The 21,876-nt window shown below is 37.9% G+C and overlaps 1 protein-coding gene across 2 annotated transcripts in view; it reads right to left on the bottom strand.

Annotated features, from left to right (window-relative positions):
* TAOK1 (TAO kinase 1) overlaps positions 1 to 21,876 on the bottom strand; it is a 150,513-nt gene that overhangs the window by 10,639 nt on the left and 117,998 nt on the right. For both annotated transcript variants that reach the window (XM_047756604.1, XM_047756605.1), the window contains 6 exons: positions 20,490 to 20,726; positions 18,790 to 18,918; positions 14,793 to 14,996; positions 11,290 to 11,529; positions 8,024 to 8,236; positions 5,879 to 6,061 (listed from right to left, as the gene is read on the bottom strand). In XM_047756604.1, the coding sequence (XP_047612560.1) occupies positions 5,879 to 6,061; positions 8,024 to 8,236; positions 11,290 to 11,529; positions 14,793 to 14,996; positions 18,790 to 18,918; positions 20,490 to 20,726 (1,206 nt within the window). The remainder of the gene's footprint in view (positions 1 to 5,878; positions 6,062 to 8,023; positions 8,237 to 11,289; positions 11,530 to 14,792; positions 14,997 to 18,789; positions 18,919 to 20,489; positions 20,727 to 21,876) is intronic.

The following is a 21,876-nucleotide window of genomic DNA, read 5'->3' as shown; positions in this document are numbered from 1 at the left end:
GAACCTGCATCCTCATGGATACTAGTGAGATTGGTTTCTGCTGAGCCATGATGGCAATGCTTTTTTTATTTTCAAAAATATTTTCAAAAGAAAATTGAGGAGTTCCTGTCATGGCTCAGTGGTAACGAACCTAACTAGTATCCATGAGGATGCAGGTTTGATCCCTGGCCTTGCTCAGTGGGTTAAGGATCTAGTGTTGCTCTAAGCTGTGGTGTAGGTCAGAGACACGGCTTGGATCCTGCGTTGCTGTGGTTGTGGTGTAGGTCCATAGCTGCAGCTCCAATTTGACCCCTAGCCTGAGAATTTCCACATGCCTCAGGTGCAGTCCTAAAAAGAAAAAAAGAGAAGAAAATTGAATCTAAACATAATCACGCCTCTGGATCTAATTACCAGTTTACAAGAAATATGAAATAAAAGAGAAAGCAAATACATTAAATGACACCATGAGGACGCAGTCAGCCAAATCCAGAAGGTGAGATTTCCTACAGAGCAAATGATCCAATCCACAATGGAAAAAAGAAAAAAAGTGGGGAGAGAGGGGCCTATTCTAGACAAATTGACTTAAAAGACAATTAATCCTAGCAATGTCTGGACCTTGTTTAGGTTCCAATTCAAATAAGCCAACTTAAATAAGACATTTCTGAGATAAAATGGGGAAATTTAGGCATGGACTGAGTATAAATTGTATTCATTTGGTTAAAAGTCATGATGGAAATATGGTTATAGTAAAGAAATCCTTATCTATATTTAGGAGTGAAATAACGCTATCCTAGAATTTGCTTTGAAGTACCCCATTTCCCCCCCAATTCTTCTGCCTCCCAAAAAGCAGTATGTGTGTGTAGTAGAACAGGTAAGAAAAAATCAGCATAATATTGATAATTATTGAAGCTATGTGATAAGTACTTGAAATTTCATTGCACTAATTCTTCCTACTTTTGTGTATGTTTGAAAATTTCCATGAAAAAAAAACGTTTTAAAAAGAAAAGAAATAGAGAATTTGTAAAGGAGCATTAAATAATCAGGTTTCAAAATATCTGAAGACTTAAGCCAACGGTCATTTAGCTCAACAGATGTTTACTTTCTATTTATCAATTTTTTAAAGTACCCTTAAAAAAACCCCACAGTTTAGTATGGGCAACACATGCAAATAAAATTTTACACAGAATGTGATAAGATTATAGTAATAGGTTTATGAAGTATATCAGAAATATTAAAGGACAGAGTGATTCATTCCACAGGGGAAGGAGAGTAGGGTAAAGAAGTCTTTTTAGAGGAGGGGGCAGACTGGATTCTGAAGGAAGAATAAAAGTTTACCAGGAAGGCAAGAAGAAGGGAGAATACTTTCAGTAGAGAGAACATATGCAAAGACATGGGAAAACAGTAAGTGTTTGAAGAATTACAAATACGCCAGATGGACCCTAGTAAGAAGAGTTTGAAAATTATTTAGATTAAACATGAATGATTCTTGTGAGAGAAAGACATCAAATTTTGAACTGTGGTGATTTCTGAGAAGGATTAAGGACATTTTAATTTTTATTTATGTTTCTCTATATTTGCCAGATGTGAGAGTTCTCCTGCAGCACAGTGGGTTAAGGATCTGGTGTTGTCACTGCTATGGACTGGGTCACTGCTGTGGCATCAGTTCAATCCCTGGCCCAGGAATTTCCTCCACAGACAGGAAAAAAACAAACAAAAAACCCACAAAGAAAGATCCTGTAAGACATTTCAATTGTAATGTTGGACATGATAAAACTACCAACAATTCTGATGATACTAAGTGAAAAATTGAGAGAAGACAAAACTAAAATACAGAAACATACAAATTTTAGAAATGCTGTAACTTTTCATGCATGTAAAATTTCACAGAGAATTTAACATTTATAGTTATGTTGTCATACTGATGAAATTTTAATGTAAATGAATTATGAGAAAAGTCATAAAAAGATCTCATGTGAGTTCAAGTGAGCGCTTTTACTTTGTTGGGGCCTCAACCTCAAGGAACAATTCTAGTTCATGCGGAGATTAAAGCAATTTTCAAAAAGAATTATTATCCATCTTGAAACAACTAATATTCACTCTGGTTCCATCTCTATTTATTTTCAGATGACTGTTTCTTATCTGTACAACCACTAAGCACAAAGTGCAGAAAACACAGCTATTATGATTTTCAATATTTCTGTAGAGAGGGTACATAGCCTTGGTAGCTGTCAACTGACTCCAAACTGCTTTACAGTTATGTGCCTCCACTTGAAATGTACATGTCAGCCCTAAAAATCATGTAGCAATTCAAAGCACTATAGATTTATCACCCTACTGTTCCTTTATTACTTGTAATACTAAACAATCTCATGCATCTTCCCCATCAACGTAATATAAATCACAGTAAAAACGTAAAATGGGAGTTCCTGTCATGGCACAGTGGAAACGAATCTGACTAGGAACCATAAAATTGCGGGTTCGATCCCTGGCCTTGCTCAGTGGGTTAAGGATTTGGCATTGCCATGAGCTGTGGGTGCAGGCTGCAGACATGGCTTGGACCCTGCGTTGCTGTGGCTGTGGTGTAGGCCAGCAGCTGTGGCTCCAAATGGACCCCTAGCCTGGGAACCTCCATATGACATGGGTGCAGCTCTAAAAAAAGCAAAATAAATAAATAAATAAATAATTAAAAAAAAAAAAAAAAGGTAGTAAAACAGGGAGTTCCCATCGTGGCTCAGCAGAAACGAATCTGACTAGGAACCATGAAGTTGCAGGTTCGATCCCTGGCATCGCTCATTGGGTTAAGGATCCGGCATTGTTGTGAGTTGTGGTGTAGGTTGCAGACGCAGCTCAGATCTGGTGTTGTTTTGGCTGTGGTGTAGGCCAGCAGCTGTAGCTCTGATTAGACCCCTAGCCTGGGAACCTCCATATACTGCAGATGCCCTAAAAAGACAAAAAAGACCAAAAAAATAAATAAAAAAATTAAAAAAAAAACAATAAAGGTGTTTTTAAAAAGACAAAATAAAAAGTAAAACAAAAATAAACCATTCTAATATATTAATAGAGCTACTACTAGCATTACTTCAATTCACTTTAAATGTGATTTGTCTTTTTAATTTTATTAAACATATCATAAGCATTTTTTCACATAAATACTGTCTTTGTAGTCATCATTTAAATGGTTGAATAAAATTTTTTAAGTGAACTTGGCCATAATTACTCATTTATATCTCTATTTTAGATAGTTTTTTGGGTTTTTTTTTTGTATTTTCTAGGGCCGCACCTGCGGCATATGGAGGTTCCCAGGCTAGGGGTCTCATCGGAGCTGTAGCTGCCAGCCTTCTCCAGAGCCACAGCAACGCAGGATCCGAGCTGAGTCTGCGACCTACACCAAAGCTTACAGCAATGCTGTATCCTTAACCCACCGAGCGAGGCCAGGGATCGAACCCGCTACCTAATGGTTCCTAGTCAGCTTTGTTAACCACTGAGACACAACGGGAACTCCTATTTTAGATAGTTTTTTTTCTTTCTTTCTTTCTTTTTTTTTTTTGGCCACACCTGCAGCAAATGGAAGTTCCCAGGTCAGGGATCAAACCTGTGACACTGCAGTGACAAAGACAGATCTTTAACCCACTGAGCCACAAGAGAACTCCTGGTTGTGTATTTTAAACCATTATAGAACATGCTATAATTACCATATTTAAATATTTTGTTCTTCCTATATTTAGATTTCCTTAGAATAAACTCTCAAAATCTTAAATATTTAACATTTCCAAAGCTCTACATATAGTTCCAAATTGCTTTCCAAAATGCATTATCAATATATGAGAGTGCTGCTGCATCTTCATCATTGTGTATCAGTTTTACACCCACATTTTACTAGGCTTTGTGGAAGATGTAGGTTTTGGGTTCACATATTGAAGATTGTATCTAAGATCTTAATTAGTAACCACTAGGTGGAGCTAAAAATACAAACACACAGTCCCACCCTAGTATCCTTAGTGGAACAGTCCCAGAACCCTCCTTCAGATACCAAAATCAGAGGATGCTTAAGTCCCTAATATAAAATAGTATAGTATGTGCATGGAAGCTACACACATACCACCATACTTTAAGTCATCTCTAGATTACTTATAATACCCTATACAATGTAAATGCTATGCAAATAGTTGCCGAGGCATGCAGCAAATTGCGTGTTTTGCTTTTTGGAACTTACTGGAATTTTTCCCCCCTAAATATTTTCAGTCAGGCTAGGTGAATCTGGGGATGCAGAACCCACAGATATGGGGCTGACTGTAATAGTACCAATATTTCTCTCCTAACACTATCCCTGAAATATTTCAGGAAGTTTTCATTTCAGGTAATTTTTTGAAGCATAAGAGAACTTTAGATATAGATTTATTAAATCTATACATGGTACAAACTACATTTTTCTCAACATTTACATGTGTTTACCCATCTTGAATGAGAAACACAAGCGAGATAATTTTTAGAAGCAAGTACTTCTCAAAGAAGCCCGTAAAGAGAGTGTCAGAAAGAGAGTAACATTTTATTTAGGTGGTTTTTTTTTTTTTTCTTTTGGCAACACCCACAGCATGTGGAAGTTACTTCCCCAGGCCAGGGATCAAACCTGCTTCACAACGGCAGCAATGCTGGATCCTTAACCCACTGAGCAAGGCCAGGGATCGAACCCGAAATCTCATGGTTCCTAGTTGGATTCGTTAACCACTGAGCCACGACAGGAACTCCCTAGGTTGGTTTTTTAAAAATCTACTTTTTAAATTTAATAAGGCATTCTGTTTTTATCACAAGAACTGTAGAAAACAGAGGAAAACTTATAGCCCAGAAACCATGACAGCTTTTAATAACTTAGGCAAGTGCTAACTTACAAAGAACCAATGGACCTAAGACTATCAGCTCTTGGGAAGTAAATGGCTCAGGAATTCTGGAACATAGCTCTGAATTCTGGATACAACTGATTTCTACTACTCGTCATCATAAATGCCCTTCCTCTCTTCCTCTGTCAAAATCTAAAAATCTTTTCACATCAGCTTTCCCCCAACACACATACACACACACAGAGCTATCTTAATGAGTGGAATTGAATTCAGGGATTCTAGTTATATTCTCTAATGTATCTGAGAAAAAAAAGTAAAATAAAAAATAAATAAAAACCAATAAAACCTTACGTCTAGAATTAACATTTTCAGCCTGACTTCACTGAACTGTGTGGAACTGCTTTTATCTTCTGTCCCCTACTATTCCACCAATCTGTACAGTTCCAGGATGGGGATACAAGAGTAAAGTATATATTCCAGATCCTTTGCCTCTCTTAGACAATCACTAATTCTCTTCCTTCTCTATCCAAGTTTTTCTCCATCCTCTTTAGGTAGAGGTAGATGCACAAAAGAAGTGAAGAAAGGAGTTCCTGTTATGGTGCAACAAGATCAGCGTTTCCACAGCACCAGGATGAGGTTCGACCACTGGCTTGGCACAGTGGTTTAAAGGATCCAGTATTGCCACAGCTGTGGCTTGGATGTGATTGCTGGCCCAGGAATCAGGATTTGGCCCATGAAGCAGCCACAAAAAAAAGGGGGGTGAAGAGTGAGGAACATGGAGCTAGAGCTACTCTCTCACAAGTCTACCATCTTCACATAACCCTACATCTTTCCTCTAGCAATTACTACTTAACTATATTCCCCTGATGTTTAGAATTTATTAATTATAAGGTTCATTACTGAATCACTAACTTTAAAGAAAAACATTACCAAAATTAGAATTAAGGAAATATGGTATTGTGAGAATAATTTAAAGCTACCTCCGTCAATATGAAAATGTATATATAAACTGTTTCTGATGAAAGCAAATAGTAGCACAATCAAATTCCTTCTATAACTTATACCTTTTGTTCTAAGAGTGCCCTGCGGAGAGAGACCCTCTGTTCAAGTTCCCGAAGCTCTCGATCATGTTGTGCCTCAGCTTGCATCTTGATTTTGCTCTGATATGCATTTAACAGCTCCAGTTCCTGCTGCAGCTGCATCTTCAAAACCTGGCACTCTGCTTCCTGTGCTTCATCCAAACGTAGCTGAAAGAGAGGAAAGAAAAAGACATATCCTACTGTGAGTTATCTATTCATGACCTATGGAAAGGAAGTGTGAGAAAAGATATTACTATTTTGTAGAAAACACAATTGTTCTCTCTTGTATCTTGGGGTGAACATCTCTGAAAAAGGAAGGCACAGTAACCAATGATAATATTATGAAGATAAAAGCTATCATAAGCTATTTGGAGGATGCCTGAATAACCATATTTTCCTTAAGAAAAATCTACAATCTGATAAGGTGTTATAAGAGTGAATCTCTTCTCTGCAATAGAAATAACTACAGAACTACAGCCTCCAGGCCAAATCAGGGCAGTTGCCTGTTTAGCTAATTAATTTTATAATCCACTAGTTAAGAATGGCTTTGATTTTCATTTTATTTTACTTTATTTTATTGCTTTTTTAGGGCTACACCCGTGGCATATGGAGGTTCCCAGGCTAGGGGTTGAATTGAAGTTACAGCTGCCGGCCTATACCACGGCGCATGGCAATGCTGGACCCTTAACCCACTGAGTGAGGCCAGGGATCGAACCCACAACCTCATGGTTCCTAGTTGGATTTGTTTCTGCTGTGCCACAACAGGAACTTTTTGGCCATGCCTATGGCATGCAGAAGTTCACAGGCCAGGGATCGAACCCACACCACAGCAGCAACCTGAGCCACTGTATTGACAATGCTGGATCCTTAACCTGCTGAGCCATGTGAGAACTCATAAATATATATATATATTTTAGGGCTGCACTTGAAGCATATGGAACTTCCCAGGCTAGGGGTCGAATCAGAGCTGCAGTTGCTGGCCTATGCCACAGCCATAGCAATGCCAGATCCCAGCCACAACTGTAACCAACACTACAGTTCATGGCAATGTCGGATCCTTAAGCCACTGAGTGGGGCCAGGTATTGAACCTGAATCCTCATACATACTAGTAGGGTTCATTAATGCTGAGCCACAACAGGCACTCCAGAACTCCTGTCTATGTGTGTATATTGTTTTGTCTTTTTAGGGCCATACCTGCAGCATATGGAAGTTCCCAGGCTAGGGGTCAAATCGGAGCTGCAGCTGCTGGGCTATGCCATAGCCACAGCAACTTGGGATCCAAGCTGTATCTGTGACCTACACCAGAGCTCACGGCGACACTGGATCCTTAACCCACTGAACCAGGCCAGGGATTGAATCCACATCCTCAGGGAAACTACTAGGGTTCGTTATGCTGAGCCATGATAGGAACTCCCTGGAACTCCTATATTTTAAATGGCTATATAAGTACCCATGTAATATACTCAATTTTATATCCTAGCCCACAAAACTTAAAGTATTTACCATCTGGTCTCTTAAGAAAAAGTTTGTGGAGTTCCCGTCGTGGCGCAGTGGTTAACGAATCCAACTAGGAATCATGAGGTTGCGGGTTTGGTCCCTGCCCTTGCTCAGTGGGTTAACGATCCGGCGTTGCTGTGTCTCTGGCACAGGCCAGTGGCTACAGCTCCGATATGACCCCTAACCTGGGAACCTCCATATGCTGTGGGAGCGGCCCAAAGAAATAGCAAAAAAAAAGAAAAAGTTTGTAAAACTTACATAGAAAATATTTGTATTTGCATACACTAAAATGTGACCATTTAGATTCCCAATATAGTATTACTCCTGCCCACTGCTTATCAAAGCTGCTGCTCTAATCTTGCTATACCATTGTGATGTGTGCTAAACACCTGAGAGGTACTGACAGAGAGTCTATTCAGAACCTTATATCTAAATGTATCAATGAGAATTCTATATAAACCATGCTTACTTCTAAGCAATACTGAAAACAAGAAAATACAGACCAGTATCACTATTTTCCAGGCTGCAGGAGAGCCATCATCTCTAACTAGTATTTTAATTGCTAGGATTTCATTCGAGTGGTGCAAAGAAAGGGGCACTATATTCATCTTGTCTAATAAAAACAAACTCACAGCTTGTGTGGAGAGCATTTCATTAATGCTATGGTCATACTGTTCAGCCAAGATGGCTAACTTCCGGGTTTGCTCTTCCTTGAGCCGTTTCAGAACAGCTTTGTGCTCACTCTTTGGTGTAGTTTCCAGTAGGTGATTTCTTAATGCTTTGTACTGTCTGGTTTGTATTTTGCAGGTGTCCTGAAACTGCTTTTTTATTTGGAGTTCTTTAGACTGGGAAGGAAAAAAAAAGAGATGTATATAATCTTTAATATATGGCATATGGCTTATATAAAAATAAAGCTACTAGGAGAAAGAGAGAGGAAGACAAAAGGTCAAATCATAAGGTTTCAGGTACAGTACTTTTCCACTTTGCTATTAGGCCAGATCATTAGATTCTATGCATTTTTGTAACAAAAACTCTAATTTAAAACATTAGAATATTAAGAACCTCATTCTTATTTTTTGGTTGTACCTGCAGCATATGGAAGTTTCTGGGCCAGGGAGCGAACCCACGCCACTGCAGTTACAATGCCAGATCCTAAATCCTCTGCACCACAAGAATTCCAAGAACTTCATTTTTCATGAGATTTCAAGTAATACTATTATGCTAGTAAATTCAGTTATAGGTAAATATTAAAATTAACTTTGATTACTGTATATATTGATTATAGAAAATTAAAATGTATTCTCATGCATTAAAGTACAGTAGATGTAAAAGTAGTTTATTGGCCAGGCAAAACTTTATCAGATCTCTGAAGCAGAAAATAAACATATTTGCTGTTCCTTATCTGAGACATCTTGCTCCAATTTCTTTCCCTTTTTTTTTTTTTTGACCGCCCTGCAGTACATGGAGCTCCTGGGCCAGGGATAACATCCAAGCTGCAGCAGTGAACTAAGCAGCCAGATCCTTAACCTACTGTGCTGGGCCAGGGATCAAACCTATGTCCCAGCACTCCCAAGACATTGCCGACCCCCCATGAGCCACACAGCAGGAGCTCCTCCAATTTCTTTTAATGACAATCTCAACTCCAACTACAACAGTCTATGACAGATCCCAAATAAGTAAGGTATTAGTAACCGACTAATACTGCTATTATAACTGTCTTTTCCTTAAGGGGACAAACTATGTGAAGACATACTTAGTAAAGGCTTATTCTTTGAAACCACAAGCAAAAGCCTAAAAATCAGTCAAGCTAAGCAATCTTTCAAAGGTCAAATAAAAGTTATAGGGCAAGGGGGGGACGACGACAACCCTTCTTGGGGTAATGATAACAGACATGAACTACATAAATATTTCCGAGATAAAACAATTTGAGTTAAGAGACAGTAGATAAAGAAACAACAGGGTAGGCAATAGGTATGTATCCAATCCATTCCCTAGACATGGTACCCCAACCCCCCAAATCCTATCAACTTACATAAGTGCCCAAACTGAAGTCCCCCTACCCTCCTTTAAAGTCCTGAAGAAAGTTGGAACAGGCACCTATTAATTAGGTAAATAAAAATGGGATAACCTGGTGTTAAAATCAAGTCTTTTGCTCAAATTGAGTAAGCAGATAGAAATACATAACTAAAATGAACATGGTGATTTTCTTCCCTACTAAAGTAACAGAACATTCTCCTTAATGGAAAATCTTGAGGTCATTTGTCATCAGAAGGAGGCATTTATTCAATGTCTGACTGTGATTGTAAAACATTTTTCTCCTCACTTTTTGTATAGTATCTGTGAAGATAACACTAGAGTTGACAAGCTTTCAAACTGAAAAGGTAACAAGAAGAAACAGAAAGGAATGGTTAAACACCAAACAACTCTATGCTAAGTCCTACAGAAATGGTCATATCAGCTTTATGGTATGACTACAGAAAACTAACAAGCTTTTGGTTTGGTTTACTGCTGGGTGCTGCTGACTTTAATACAAAGACAAAATAAATTTGAAAAATTGTTATCAATCTGGTTTTCTAAAGCAACGACTAAAGAAAGTTATGTGAGCAGTCAACATAAACTACTGCGAAATGATGTTAATTAGGTGTTCTGAAAACACAGCAAAGTGAAATTTTACTCAGGTTCGTAAGGAAAAGGTAAAAACATCTTAACTTTGCTTCTATACTTTGTTTAGGACAGCTTATTTGAGTGAAGCTGAGTGGGAATCAGAGGTACCATTGGGTGTGGTGTAGCTTCTAGATTTTGACACAGATTACTCCTGTGAATGAATTTCATTTTACTCCAGGACAGTAATTCAAATAAGATCATGAACCATTTTTAGAGTTCAATTAGTTTTAAAAAGGGGGTAGGTGTAAAAGTAAATACTGTGGGACCTGGGCTTCCTGGATTTAAGTAACAGTTTAAACTATGTAGACATGTGCATATTAACTGACATGCTGCTATGGAGGTGAGCCTACATATAGTGATGAGTTTTGTTTATTATGATTCATGTGAATATGCTCTTTTAAATATTTATCACAAATCATAAACTTGGAAAATTTATCAGAATTGTTAACGCTGGTTAAATTTGGTGGTGGGGACTGTATGAGGTGGCTAGAGGGACGAGGAAAAAGACGGAAACCTTTACCTTTATAATATACTTTGGTGTCTTTTGAATTTCATACCATGTGAATGAATTCCTCTATACAAAGCAAATACAAAATTTAAAGTCCTTTGGTATTATATATCACTAATGCTTGTCTTTCTTTATTTGTTTGGGGGAGGGCATATACCAACTAGCTCCATTCTGATGTGCTAATTAAAAAATATACATAATCCAACTATTCATGCACATAAAAAAAAAATAAGCAGAATGAGAGTAATACTGTGATAACTCCACTAGTCCTCTTAAGATGAGTACAGACAATGAAAGGAGAGGAGGTAAAAAGGCATTTTTCATTCACTAGCTGCTGTACTGATTAGAAATTTACTCTTTTGTGAGGGGGATACAAATTACATTCAGAGTGAATAAGATTCCAAAACTGGATTTCTTAGAACAAAAAAGAAGCCAATATGTTGGTAAGTTAACATGTAGACTATAATACCAGCACTGGACTTGTGGGTATGTTAAAATAAGAATTTTGGTTCTTAGTTATGGCATTTCCCATAGTTAAAATTTTTTGTACTCTACTGAGAAATACATGTGGAAAAGTTGGTAGCTACAGACATCCATATTAAAACTAACCAAACATGCTTAAAATGAAAAGAAAAAAGTTTATTCAATTTTATCTTAGACTTTTACTGCTTATATGGATACCTTTTATCTCTTTTCCCTCTGTCAAGAAGCTTAGGCTAAAAGTACCTTCAGACTCTTAGGCTGTTGTCGAACCTCCATGACATGCTTTCGCCTCAGTTCTCGTTCTCTTCGCTTATTATATTCCAGCTGGTTAGTGAGCTCAGTTTGGTGCTGCAATCTGATCAACTCACAGCGCATCTTCTGAATTGTGTTGAGGTGGCGGAACTCCAGTTCTTGCATAGATTCATGCTGTCGCAGCAGCATGGCATGCTCTAAGTCCTTTTGAGTCTGCCTTTTATTTAACTCCTAATCCGTAACACAAAAGACAAAGGTATAATTCATTGCTGTGCAATGCCCGAAAAAAAAAAAAAATCCCAAGAAACAGACTAACCAGAAAATAGACGCAATCCTCAGATTCAATAATGACTGCCTAGTAAATATTAGATTTTATGATCTTTAGTGTAGTAAATGGGCAATTAGCAGCGCTAATTATTTTCATTTACTAGTCCATTAATACTATTTTATACAATAAATGTAAGACATATCAAATATGTTTGAAAAGGCTTAATGCCCTTCTTTCTTCCTTTCCTTCTTTATCTGTCTTCTGATTTTACATTTGAAGAGAACTTTGAATTTCTTTTTTTACTTTTTCAGCCGCACATGTAAGGTCCTGGGCCAGAGACTGAATCTGAGCTAAAGCAGCACCTACACTATTGCTACAGCAACACTGGGCCACGCTGGGGATCGAACCGGCGCCTCCACAGAGACAAGCCAGACCATTCACCCACTGCAACACAGCGGAAACTCCCTTTGAATTTCTTCAGAGTATCCTATTCAATTCTATTACATACAACACCCAGGACAGTGTAGTGGATAAGAACAAGGATTCTGGAGCGAGACTGCCTATGTTCTAAATCCTGGCTCTAATACTTACAAGCACTACGTCCTTGCCTTAGTTATTTCACAGATTTAATGCGAGGATGAACTAACTGAGTTCATAAATGGAAAGTTCTCAGTACAATACCTAGAACATGATGCTCAATAAATGTTCTAATTCTTTTTTTCAGATGAAAAAGAACAAGTGCACAACACTCAAACAACGTAGAAGTCAAACCTGCCCCCTCTGCCTCTGCAAACCCTCTCTCCAGAAGCCAACATGTGGAGCAAATGCTTCCCAAACTTCCCCATGCTTATCATGAAACATCTATTATACAAAAACATACAGTTTTAAAACTGAGTAACAATATACATTTTAGGGATGTAATGTGCTTTCTTCACCTAATAATATAATGGACTAGGACTCAGTGTTGCCAGTCTTTTAAACTGTTCTCTCTCTTTTTTTGTCTTTTTAGGGCTACACCCGTCGCATATGGAAATTTCCAGGCTAGGAAATTGTAGCCGCTGGCCTACACCACAGCCACAGCAATGCCAGATTTGAGCTGTGTCTGTAACCTACACCACAGCTCACGGCAACACTGGATCCTTAACCCACTGAGTGAGGCCAGGGATTGAACCTGCATTCTCATGGATGCTAGTCAGACTCATTTCTGCTGAGTTACAATGGGAACTCCTAAACTGTTCTTATTTAATTGCTGCAACTGTTTTAATCTGAATTTCCTGAATTATCAGTGAATTTGAACAATTATGCTATATTTGAAGCTTATTATTATTATTTTTTTGCTTTTTAGGGCCGCATCAGCAGCATATGGAAATTCCCAGACTAGGGGGTCCAATTGGAGCTATAGTTGCTGGCCTACACCATAGCCACAGCAACATCAGACCCAAGCCATGTCTGCAACCTACACCACAGCTCATGGAAATGCTGGATCCTTAACCCACTGAGCAAGGCCAGGGATTGAACACGTAATCTCATGGTTCTTAGTCGGATTTGTTTCCACTGCACCATGACGGGAACTCCTTGAAGCTTATTTTAAATCACTATCAGAAATAAATTCAGGGGAGTTCCTGTCGTGGCGCAGTGCTTAACAAATCCAACTAGGAACCATGAGGTTGTGGGTTTGATCCCTGCCCTTGCTCAGTGGGTTAACGATCCGGCATTGCCGTGAGCTGTGGTGTAGGTTGCAGACGCGGCTCGGATCCCGCGTTGCTGTGGCTCTGGCGTAGGCCGGTGGCTACAGCTCCGATTCGACCCCTAGCCTGGGAACCTCCATATGCCGCGGGAGCGGCCCAAGAAATAGCAACAACAACAACAACAACAACAACAACAAAAAAGACAAAAAAAAAAGACAAAAACCCCCCCCCCCAAAAAAAACCCCCAAACAATCCAATCAAAAAATGGGCAGAAGATCTAAAATAGACATTTCTGCAATGACGATACAGATGGCCAAAAAAATATGAAAAGATGTTCTATGTCACTAATTATTAGAGAAATGCAAATCAAAACTACTATGATTACCACCAACCAGAATGGCCATCACCAAAAAGTCTACAAATAAAAAATGCTGGAGAGGGTGTGGAGAGAAGGGGACCCTCTTACACTGTTGGTGGGAATGTATACTCATGCAACCAGTATGGAAAACAATATGGCGGTTCCTCAAAAAATTAAAAACAGAACTACCAAATGATCCAGCAATCCCACTCCTGAGCATCTATCCAGAGAAAACTGTAATTCGAAAAGATACATGCACCCCAATGTTCATAGCAGCACTTACAAGAGCCAAGACATGGAAGCAATCTAAATGTCTATCAACAGAAGAATGGAAAGAAGATGTGGTACATATACACTATGGAATATTACTCAGCCATTAAAAAAGAATGAAACAATGCTATCTGCAGAAACATGGATGGACCTAGAGACTATCATACTAAGTGAAGTTAGATAGTGAAAGAAAAACATCATATGATGTCACCTATATGTGGAATCTAAAAATAAGGACACAAATGAACTTATTTGCAAAATAGAAACAGACTCACGGACTTAGAACTCTACTCAGTATTGTGCGATAATCTATATGGGAAAAGAATCTCAGAGACAATGGATATGTATATATGCATGACTGGGTCACTTTGTTGTACAGCAGAAATTATCATAACCTTGTAAATTAACTCCAATAAAACAAAAAAAATTATGTGATTATAAAAATATGCTAAGTGGTAACACATATTTCATGGCACTCATTGCAAATCAAAAGGCATAAATTATCCAGTTAATTTTAACATATTTAAAAATGAATACTTCCCTCGTCCACAGACTTAATATTTATTTAATAAATACATATCAAATACCACTATGGAACAAATACTAGGGATATAAAGACCTAAACAAAACCAGTAATTTCATAAAACTTCTATTCTAGGCATGAAGAGAGTCTTCCCTCCTAAAAAAGCATATGCGTGCAAGAGAGAGAAATACAAAGAACATTCAAAAAAGGAAGAGGAGGACTGGAGATCAGGGAAGGCATTTCTGAGGAGGTGACATCTAAGATACATGAAGGGAGGAAGGTAACCCAGGGAAGAATAATTCAGGCTAAGGGAAGTACAAGTGCAAAGACTCTGAGGCTGGGAAGTGAGTGACGTATTTTCAGGAGAGATTCTGGTTTCAAACTTACCTCCCTGACAAGGTCCTGCTCTAAGTTATGTCGCCCAAGCAACATTCTTCTCTTGAAGCGACGGCATTCCAGCTCTAGGTATTGTCTCTGACGCCGTAGAAGATTAGCCTCCTCTTCTGCTTGGAAATGTTGTATGTTTTCCTTCTGCTTTGAAAGCCACTCCTGTTTTTCTTTTTTGGGGGTGCTCTGATTTTCATTCAGCTCCTGGCAACACAAAAGACAACTCAGCTCAAAATACACAAAAATTAACTACGTGAATATACCATTTGATATCTGATACATTTAAATAAAAGTACTTAATTGTGTCCTTTCTTTCTTTTTTTTTTTTTTGTCTTTTTGCTATTTCTTGGGCCGCTCCTGCGGCATATGGAGGTTCCCAGGCTAGGGGTCGAATCAGAGCTGTAGCTGCCAGCCTACGCCAGAGCCACAGCAATGCGGGATCCGAGCCACATCTGCGACTTACACCACAGCTCACGGCAACGCTGGATCCTTAACCCACTGAGCAAGGTGAGGGACCGAACCCGCAACCTCATGGTTCCTAGTCGGATTCGTTAACCACTGCGCCACGACGGGAACTCCAATTGTGTCCTTTCTAATGCTCAAGGCAGGACAATGACCTTAAGGAGGTGGCTAGTATTTCCCTATTCTTGAGTTACGCATGAAGTAGGACAGAAAAATAGAAATGTATACTAGAACACATGCATACCTTTCAGCTTTACACAGCCACACCTATGATGGTTCCTAGTTTTGTTTTGACCACACTCAGAGCATGTGGAAGTTCCTGGGCCAGGGATCAAACCTGTACCACAGCAGCAACCCAACCCACCGTAGTGACGATGGATACTTAACCCGCAGAGCTACACAGGAACTCCAAATTGTTCCTAGCTTTAAAAGCGTACAATATTGGTAAATGAAATACAACATATTTTTCTTTAAATCCTTCCCAAGAAGAGACAAAAGGCTTTCAGATAAAAAAGATTTCTATGAATTAAAATTAGGGCTAAAATACAACTATGTGTTACTTCTTGGTTTCTGACATTCTAAATATTAAGCTTTTGGCAATATTATGGATGGACTCAATATAAAAGAATTAAGAATTAAATGGAAAATCAACAAAACCATGGGAAAACAGAGATCTTTATGAAAGGTATTTAATACCAGGCATTAACAACCACTAAATAAATCAAAACCAGTGCTTTTGTATAGCATTTAAAATATTATTTGGAGTTCCCATTGTGGCTCAATGGTAGTGAATGCCACTAGTAACCACAAGGATGTGGGTTCAATCGTGGTCTCATTCAGTAGGTTAAAGATCTGGTATTGCCATGAGCTGTGGTGTAGGCTGCAGGTCTGGCGTTGCTGTGGCTGTGGTGTAGGCCAGCAGCTATAGCTCTGATTCAACGTGTAGCCTGGAAACGTCCATACACCATGGGTTCAGCCCTAAAAAGACTAAATAAGTAAATAAAACGTTATCTTACAAACAACCTAAATGAAAACGTATTTATATTAGGCAAGATGAGAACACTGGCAATGCACTAAATGAAGAAAATTCTAGAAAGATAATACTAATATATTTTCAACCTAAAAAGCATCAATATTGCAAATGATATAAGTGAGCCATCTTTCCTAAGTATAAGATAATTTTTCAGAGACTATTAACTTTATGGTCCTTTCCCTGTTTTTAAGAAAGAGATCAATTATTTTTTTTTCAGGGCTGCATCTGCAGCATATATAAATCCCCTGGCTAGGGGTTGAACTGGAGCTTCAGCCGCTGGTCTATGTGAGATCCATTCTTTATAACTTTAGTTCATCAGATATTCAAACACCTTTTTTTTTTTTTTTTTTTTGCTTTTTAGGGCCACATCCACAGCATATGGAGGTTCCCAGCTAGGGGGTCGAATCAGAGTGACAGCTGCCGGCCTAAGCCGCAGCTGCAGCAATTCAGGATCCGAACATAGCTCATGGCAATGCTGGATCCTTAACCCACTGAGTGAGGCCAGGGATCGAACCCTGCAACCTCGTGGTTACCAGTTGGGTTCACTTCTGCTGCACCACAATGGGAACTCCTTCAAACACATTTTTAAAAATCACAGAAATTAGCAGTTCTCAACTTAAGGGCATATGTGTACATGGGAAGAGACAAGGCACATACATAAAGAATCACCTGAGTATCTTTTTCAAAATCTTTTGCTAGGGAACTTACCCACAAAGATTCTACTATGTACATTCCTCTACGCTAAAAATCATTATTTTAAATGAAATGTAGCTTCTAAAAGAAAAGGAATTTATTAGTTGGGCTACATGTTATATGCTTAAAGGATTATCTAAAGCAATGCAACCAGAAAACTAAAATTTCATTTCACTGGGAAATGGATCTGTAAAACTGCATTTTGTTGAATATTTACTTACAACTGGCAATCCTATTGCCAGTATTTTCAAACCCAATTTGCTAGTATAGATTTCAGATCTTTTTTATTATAGTCATGGAAGTGTACTGAAGGTTACACCTTTTAGAGTTAAAAAAATCTTTTCAGTGAAGCTTAGTTGGCAGCAATTTTAGAACCAACATGTCTGTAAAAAGACTTATATACATATCTGATTATAAACCAAATTCCTACACAAAAGCATTGCTAGCAAAGAGATTCCTATTATTTTATCAAGATCAATTAATTTATCAGTACCCTAATAATTAGTTACAAGGACTAAAAATTTCAATTAGGCTGTAAAAGGGGGTCTAAATTGAGACATATCATTTTTCTGTCCTAACTACTATCTAAAATAAATAACCCCTTTAAGAAACTGCTTGGAACAATCAAGCCTTTCTTCAAAGTTAAGATTACATCTGCTTTTTTTTTTTTTTTGTCTTTTTAGGGCCGCACCTGCGGCATATGGAGGTTCCTACGCTAGGGGTCTAATGGGAGCTGTTACTGCCAGCCCATTCTAGATCCAAGCTGTGTCTAGGACCTACACCACAGGTTCATGGCAATGCTGGATCCTTAACCCACTGAGCGAGGCCAGGGATTGAACCCACAACCTCATGGTTCCTAGTCAGATTCATTTCCGCTGCGCCACGACAGGAATTCCAGATTACATCTGCTTTTAAAAGAAGTTCAGGAGTTCCTGTTGTTGCTCAGCGGAAACAAATCTGACTAGCATCCATGAGGATGAAGGTTCGATCCCTGGCCTCACTCAGTGGGTTAAGGATCCAGTGGGGCCATGAACTGTGGTGTAGGTCATAGACAGGCTCAGATCTGGTGTTGCTGTGGCTGTGGTGTGGGCCACTGGCTACAGCTCCTATTTGGCCCCTAGCCTGTGAACTTACATATGCCACAGGTTTGGCTCTAAAAAGAAAAAAGAAAAAAGTTAAAAAATGCAGCACACAGAGGGCAAATAAATATGAAATCATGGTGTTATGAAAGAAGTATCACTGTGTTTTGCTATTTAAGGAAATGCGATGAGCAAATATGCCTCTTATCATTACTCTATGTTAAAACTGGAATAAGAACAAATTATAGTTATCTTCTGAGTCTACTTTTAAAAAAGGGAATGTGTGGCTTCTCACAGCTCAAGTATTTTATTTCTTTTGAGTCAGTTATTTAGTAAGTGCATAGGAAAGTTATTATAAATAAAATATAATTTTTAGGAGTGATACTTTTTAGATCCTACTCAACTGAGGATTGCAGTCTATTGAAGAGTAACTGATAACAATCAATGCCTTCATTCAAATTGGTATACATCACAAGCAACAAAAGAAAAATTTATCCTAATAGTTCTTTGAATTGATAAACATAAATACATATTTGATTTAGCCTAATGGTTCTATGAGTTGATCACTATCACTAGATAAAATCGGTAAAGAGATAACTGGCTTGAAAATTTTTGTAAGTACCTCATGGACTTCCCATGTGGCTCACAATGTAACTACTCAGTATTGCTTCTATAGTGGCTGTGGCTTGACCCCTAGCTCAGGAACTTGTTTTAAAAAAAAAAAAAGTACCTCTTTAAGCTGTTCTTTTCGAAGTTTATATTCTCTTTTCTGGGACTCCAAAAAGCTGTTCAATTCTTTCTTCTGTTGGGCCTGAATATGTTGCTGAAATTTTTTCTCCTCATTGGCCATCACTTTAGCCTATACAAAATTTAAACAAATGGATCAAATTAAATAAATAGACTGATTCAAAGCAGCAGTTTAATACATACCACTAAGGATATTTTTTTCCCCCTAAAAACATAAAATCAGTATAAGCACTACTAAAATAAGAATATTCAAATTATTAAGTATTATTCAGCATCCTTATTATTTGAATTTCAGAGAACCAATAAAATGGAATTCATCTTTAAAATGGTGATCTTTTACCGAATCAAAATGTTTTCACCTTTCTAAAAACATTTAACAAGAAAAGCCCTCCCTCAGTAAGAAAAATACATATTTATTCACAAATATAATTAGATCATGATTTTTCATCTGGATTGACTTATATATTAAGTAATATAATACATTCATCTTCAACTTAAACTCTGACCTTTTATATATTAAACTATATGACAATATTAGATATATGTATCATACTGTTTTATTTCTGATTATATATGTAATGTATATTTATTGTAGATCATTTAAGAAATATAGAAAAACACCAAGGAAAAAAACTTACAGGATTTTAGCAACAAGAGACAACCAACATAAATACATTGGTGCACACCCTTCCTAATTTTTTCTCTTTTTATTTCTTTGCTTTTTAGGGCTGCGCCTGAGGCATATGGAAGTTCCCAGGCTGGGGGTCAAATCAGAGCTGCAGCTGCCGGCTTACACCACAGCCACAGCAACTTGAGGATCCTCAACCCAGTGAGCAAGGCCAGGGATCGAACCTGCATCCTCCTCTTGGATACTAGTCAGGTTTGTTAGCAATGAGCCACGTCGGGAACTCCCGCATACCTACATTTTAAATAAATATGTGCAATCATATTGTACATCCTATTTCATGAATTCTTTTTCTAAATATATTAATAGCTGACCCTTCCCAAGTTATTATAAATACTATCCAATGCCCAAGAGAACTCTAAATATCTATACACTCTTTTACCAAAGTACTTCAAAGTCAAATATTTATTTACTCCATAAATTATTCTGTCAAATTCTGTACTATTATGAAAGAGCAGTTCTTTTTTGGGGCATTGATGAACATGGTAACCATGATAAATAATGCCTCAGATGTATTTCTAGTTATTGTGTGAATTTACTAAGAAGCTTACATTTTACTTGACAGATTGACTATCAAAATAAAATTTAACTGATGGGATATCAAAAACATTAGAAGGTTTCATATTAAAATGCTGCTATAAATTTAAAAAAACAAGCAGAGAAGAAAATCATGAACGATTTTTTGAGACCCATATCACCTGTTGATAGATGATTAACAAACTCCTCAGATACTCAGGGTACCGAGGACCTAGAATGGTTGCATGACTTACCCACAGTGATACTACAAAAGTATCACTCTCAGGAAATAATCTCACATCTGTTAGTTCCCAGACTCAGTACTTGATATTATACATGTCATACATAAATTTTTCTTCTTGTCCCCAACTGATGTGCTTGGTTTTGGAGAAAAGATATCCTACCACCAAAATGCCATCTTGGTTAATTCTGAGATAGTTAACGAGGTAGAATAAATAAATTATTAATACTGAATCAGCCACCTCTTTTTCCATAGCAGCCTGATGTTTCTTGATAAGTTTCTCCATTTCTGCAGCAAAATTATTACGCTGTGTTTCAAGATCTTTGTCTAATCTAAGGCGATGTTCATCCATCTCAGCCTTTAGCTTATTTTCCAGAGTCATTAGCTGCTTTTGATGTTGTCGCCTCATTCTCTTATAGCCAGACATCTGTTCTCTAAGTTCAGAGTCCTGCTCGTGTTCTTGCATTTGCCTTGTAACCTAGGCACAAAAACAGTGGAGAGAAAAGAATAAAATACAGCAAAACATTTTTCTTTTAGAAGCATTTTAGACCACTCTACTATTAATTATGTAGGCAATTACTGTAAGAGATTCCAGCAAGCAGTTTCCAATTAAATTTCCAGCAAGTTTTTCTTTTTTGGGCTGCACCTGTGGCACATGGAGGTTCCCAGGCTAAGGGTCGAATTGCATTGAACCTGGATACTAGTCATTTTGGTATCCACTGAGCCACAACAGGAACTCCCTCCAAAAGGTCTTTTAAAGAAATAGGCTGGTTCTAAAATTTTTATGAGAACGTAAAGGACCTAAAATGGTCAATCTTGAGGGGGAAAACAGTTGGAAGATACACATTTCAGTAATCAGTGTGCTACTGGTGAAAGGATAGGTTGCATAGATCAAAGCAACAGAATAAAAGATGGAAGTAGACCGGCACATATTTAGTCAATTGATTTTCCAACAAAAAGTCAAGTTAATTCAAAGAGGAAATAATGTATTATCATCAAATTCTTTTTAAACAACTGGTTCTCTGTATATAAAAACAAAAATCTTGACTCCTATATCACTCTATATACAAAAATTACTTTGAAAAGAATCATTTGACATAAACAAAAAACCCAGAGTCATAAAACAGAAGAAAACATCTTCATGACCCCAGGGTAGGCAAGTATTTCTTGGGCTGGACACAAAAAGCACTGACAATAAAGAAGAAAAGTGGAAAAAAGAACAAAAAAGGAGAATAAAGAAGAAAAAAGGTACAAGTTGGATTTTTTGAGGCCAAATTCACATATTTATTTTTTAATTTTTTTTGTCCTTTTAGGGCCACATCCATGGCATATAGAGGTTCCCAGGCTAGGCGCTGAATCAGAGCTGTAGCCACTGGCCTACACCACAGCTCATGGCAACATCAGATCCTTAACCCACTGAGCGAGGCCAGGGATTGAACCTGCGTCCTCACGGATACTAGTCAGATTCGTTTCTGCTCAGCCATGACGGGAACTCCAAAACTAATTTAAAACTATATGAACAACTCAGTAGCATTTAGTACATTCACAATGTCAGACAACCACAACCTCTATCTAGTTGTGAAACATTTTTATCACCTCAGAAGAAAACCTTGCACCTGTTAATGCAG

Source organism: Phacochoerus africanus, chromosome 14 (assembly GCF_016906955.1).
Source record: "Phacochoerus africanus isolate WHEZ1 chromosome 14, ROS_Pafr_v1, whole genome shotgun sequence".
NCBI classification, from domain to species: domain Eukaryota; kingdom Metazoa; phylum Chordata; class Mammalia; order Artiodactyla; family Suidae; genus Phacochoerus; species Phacochoerus africanus.
The sequence above is the reverse complement of the archived record's forward strand: the minus strand, read 5'-3'. Positions and strand labels throughout refer to the sequence as shown.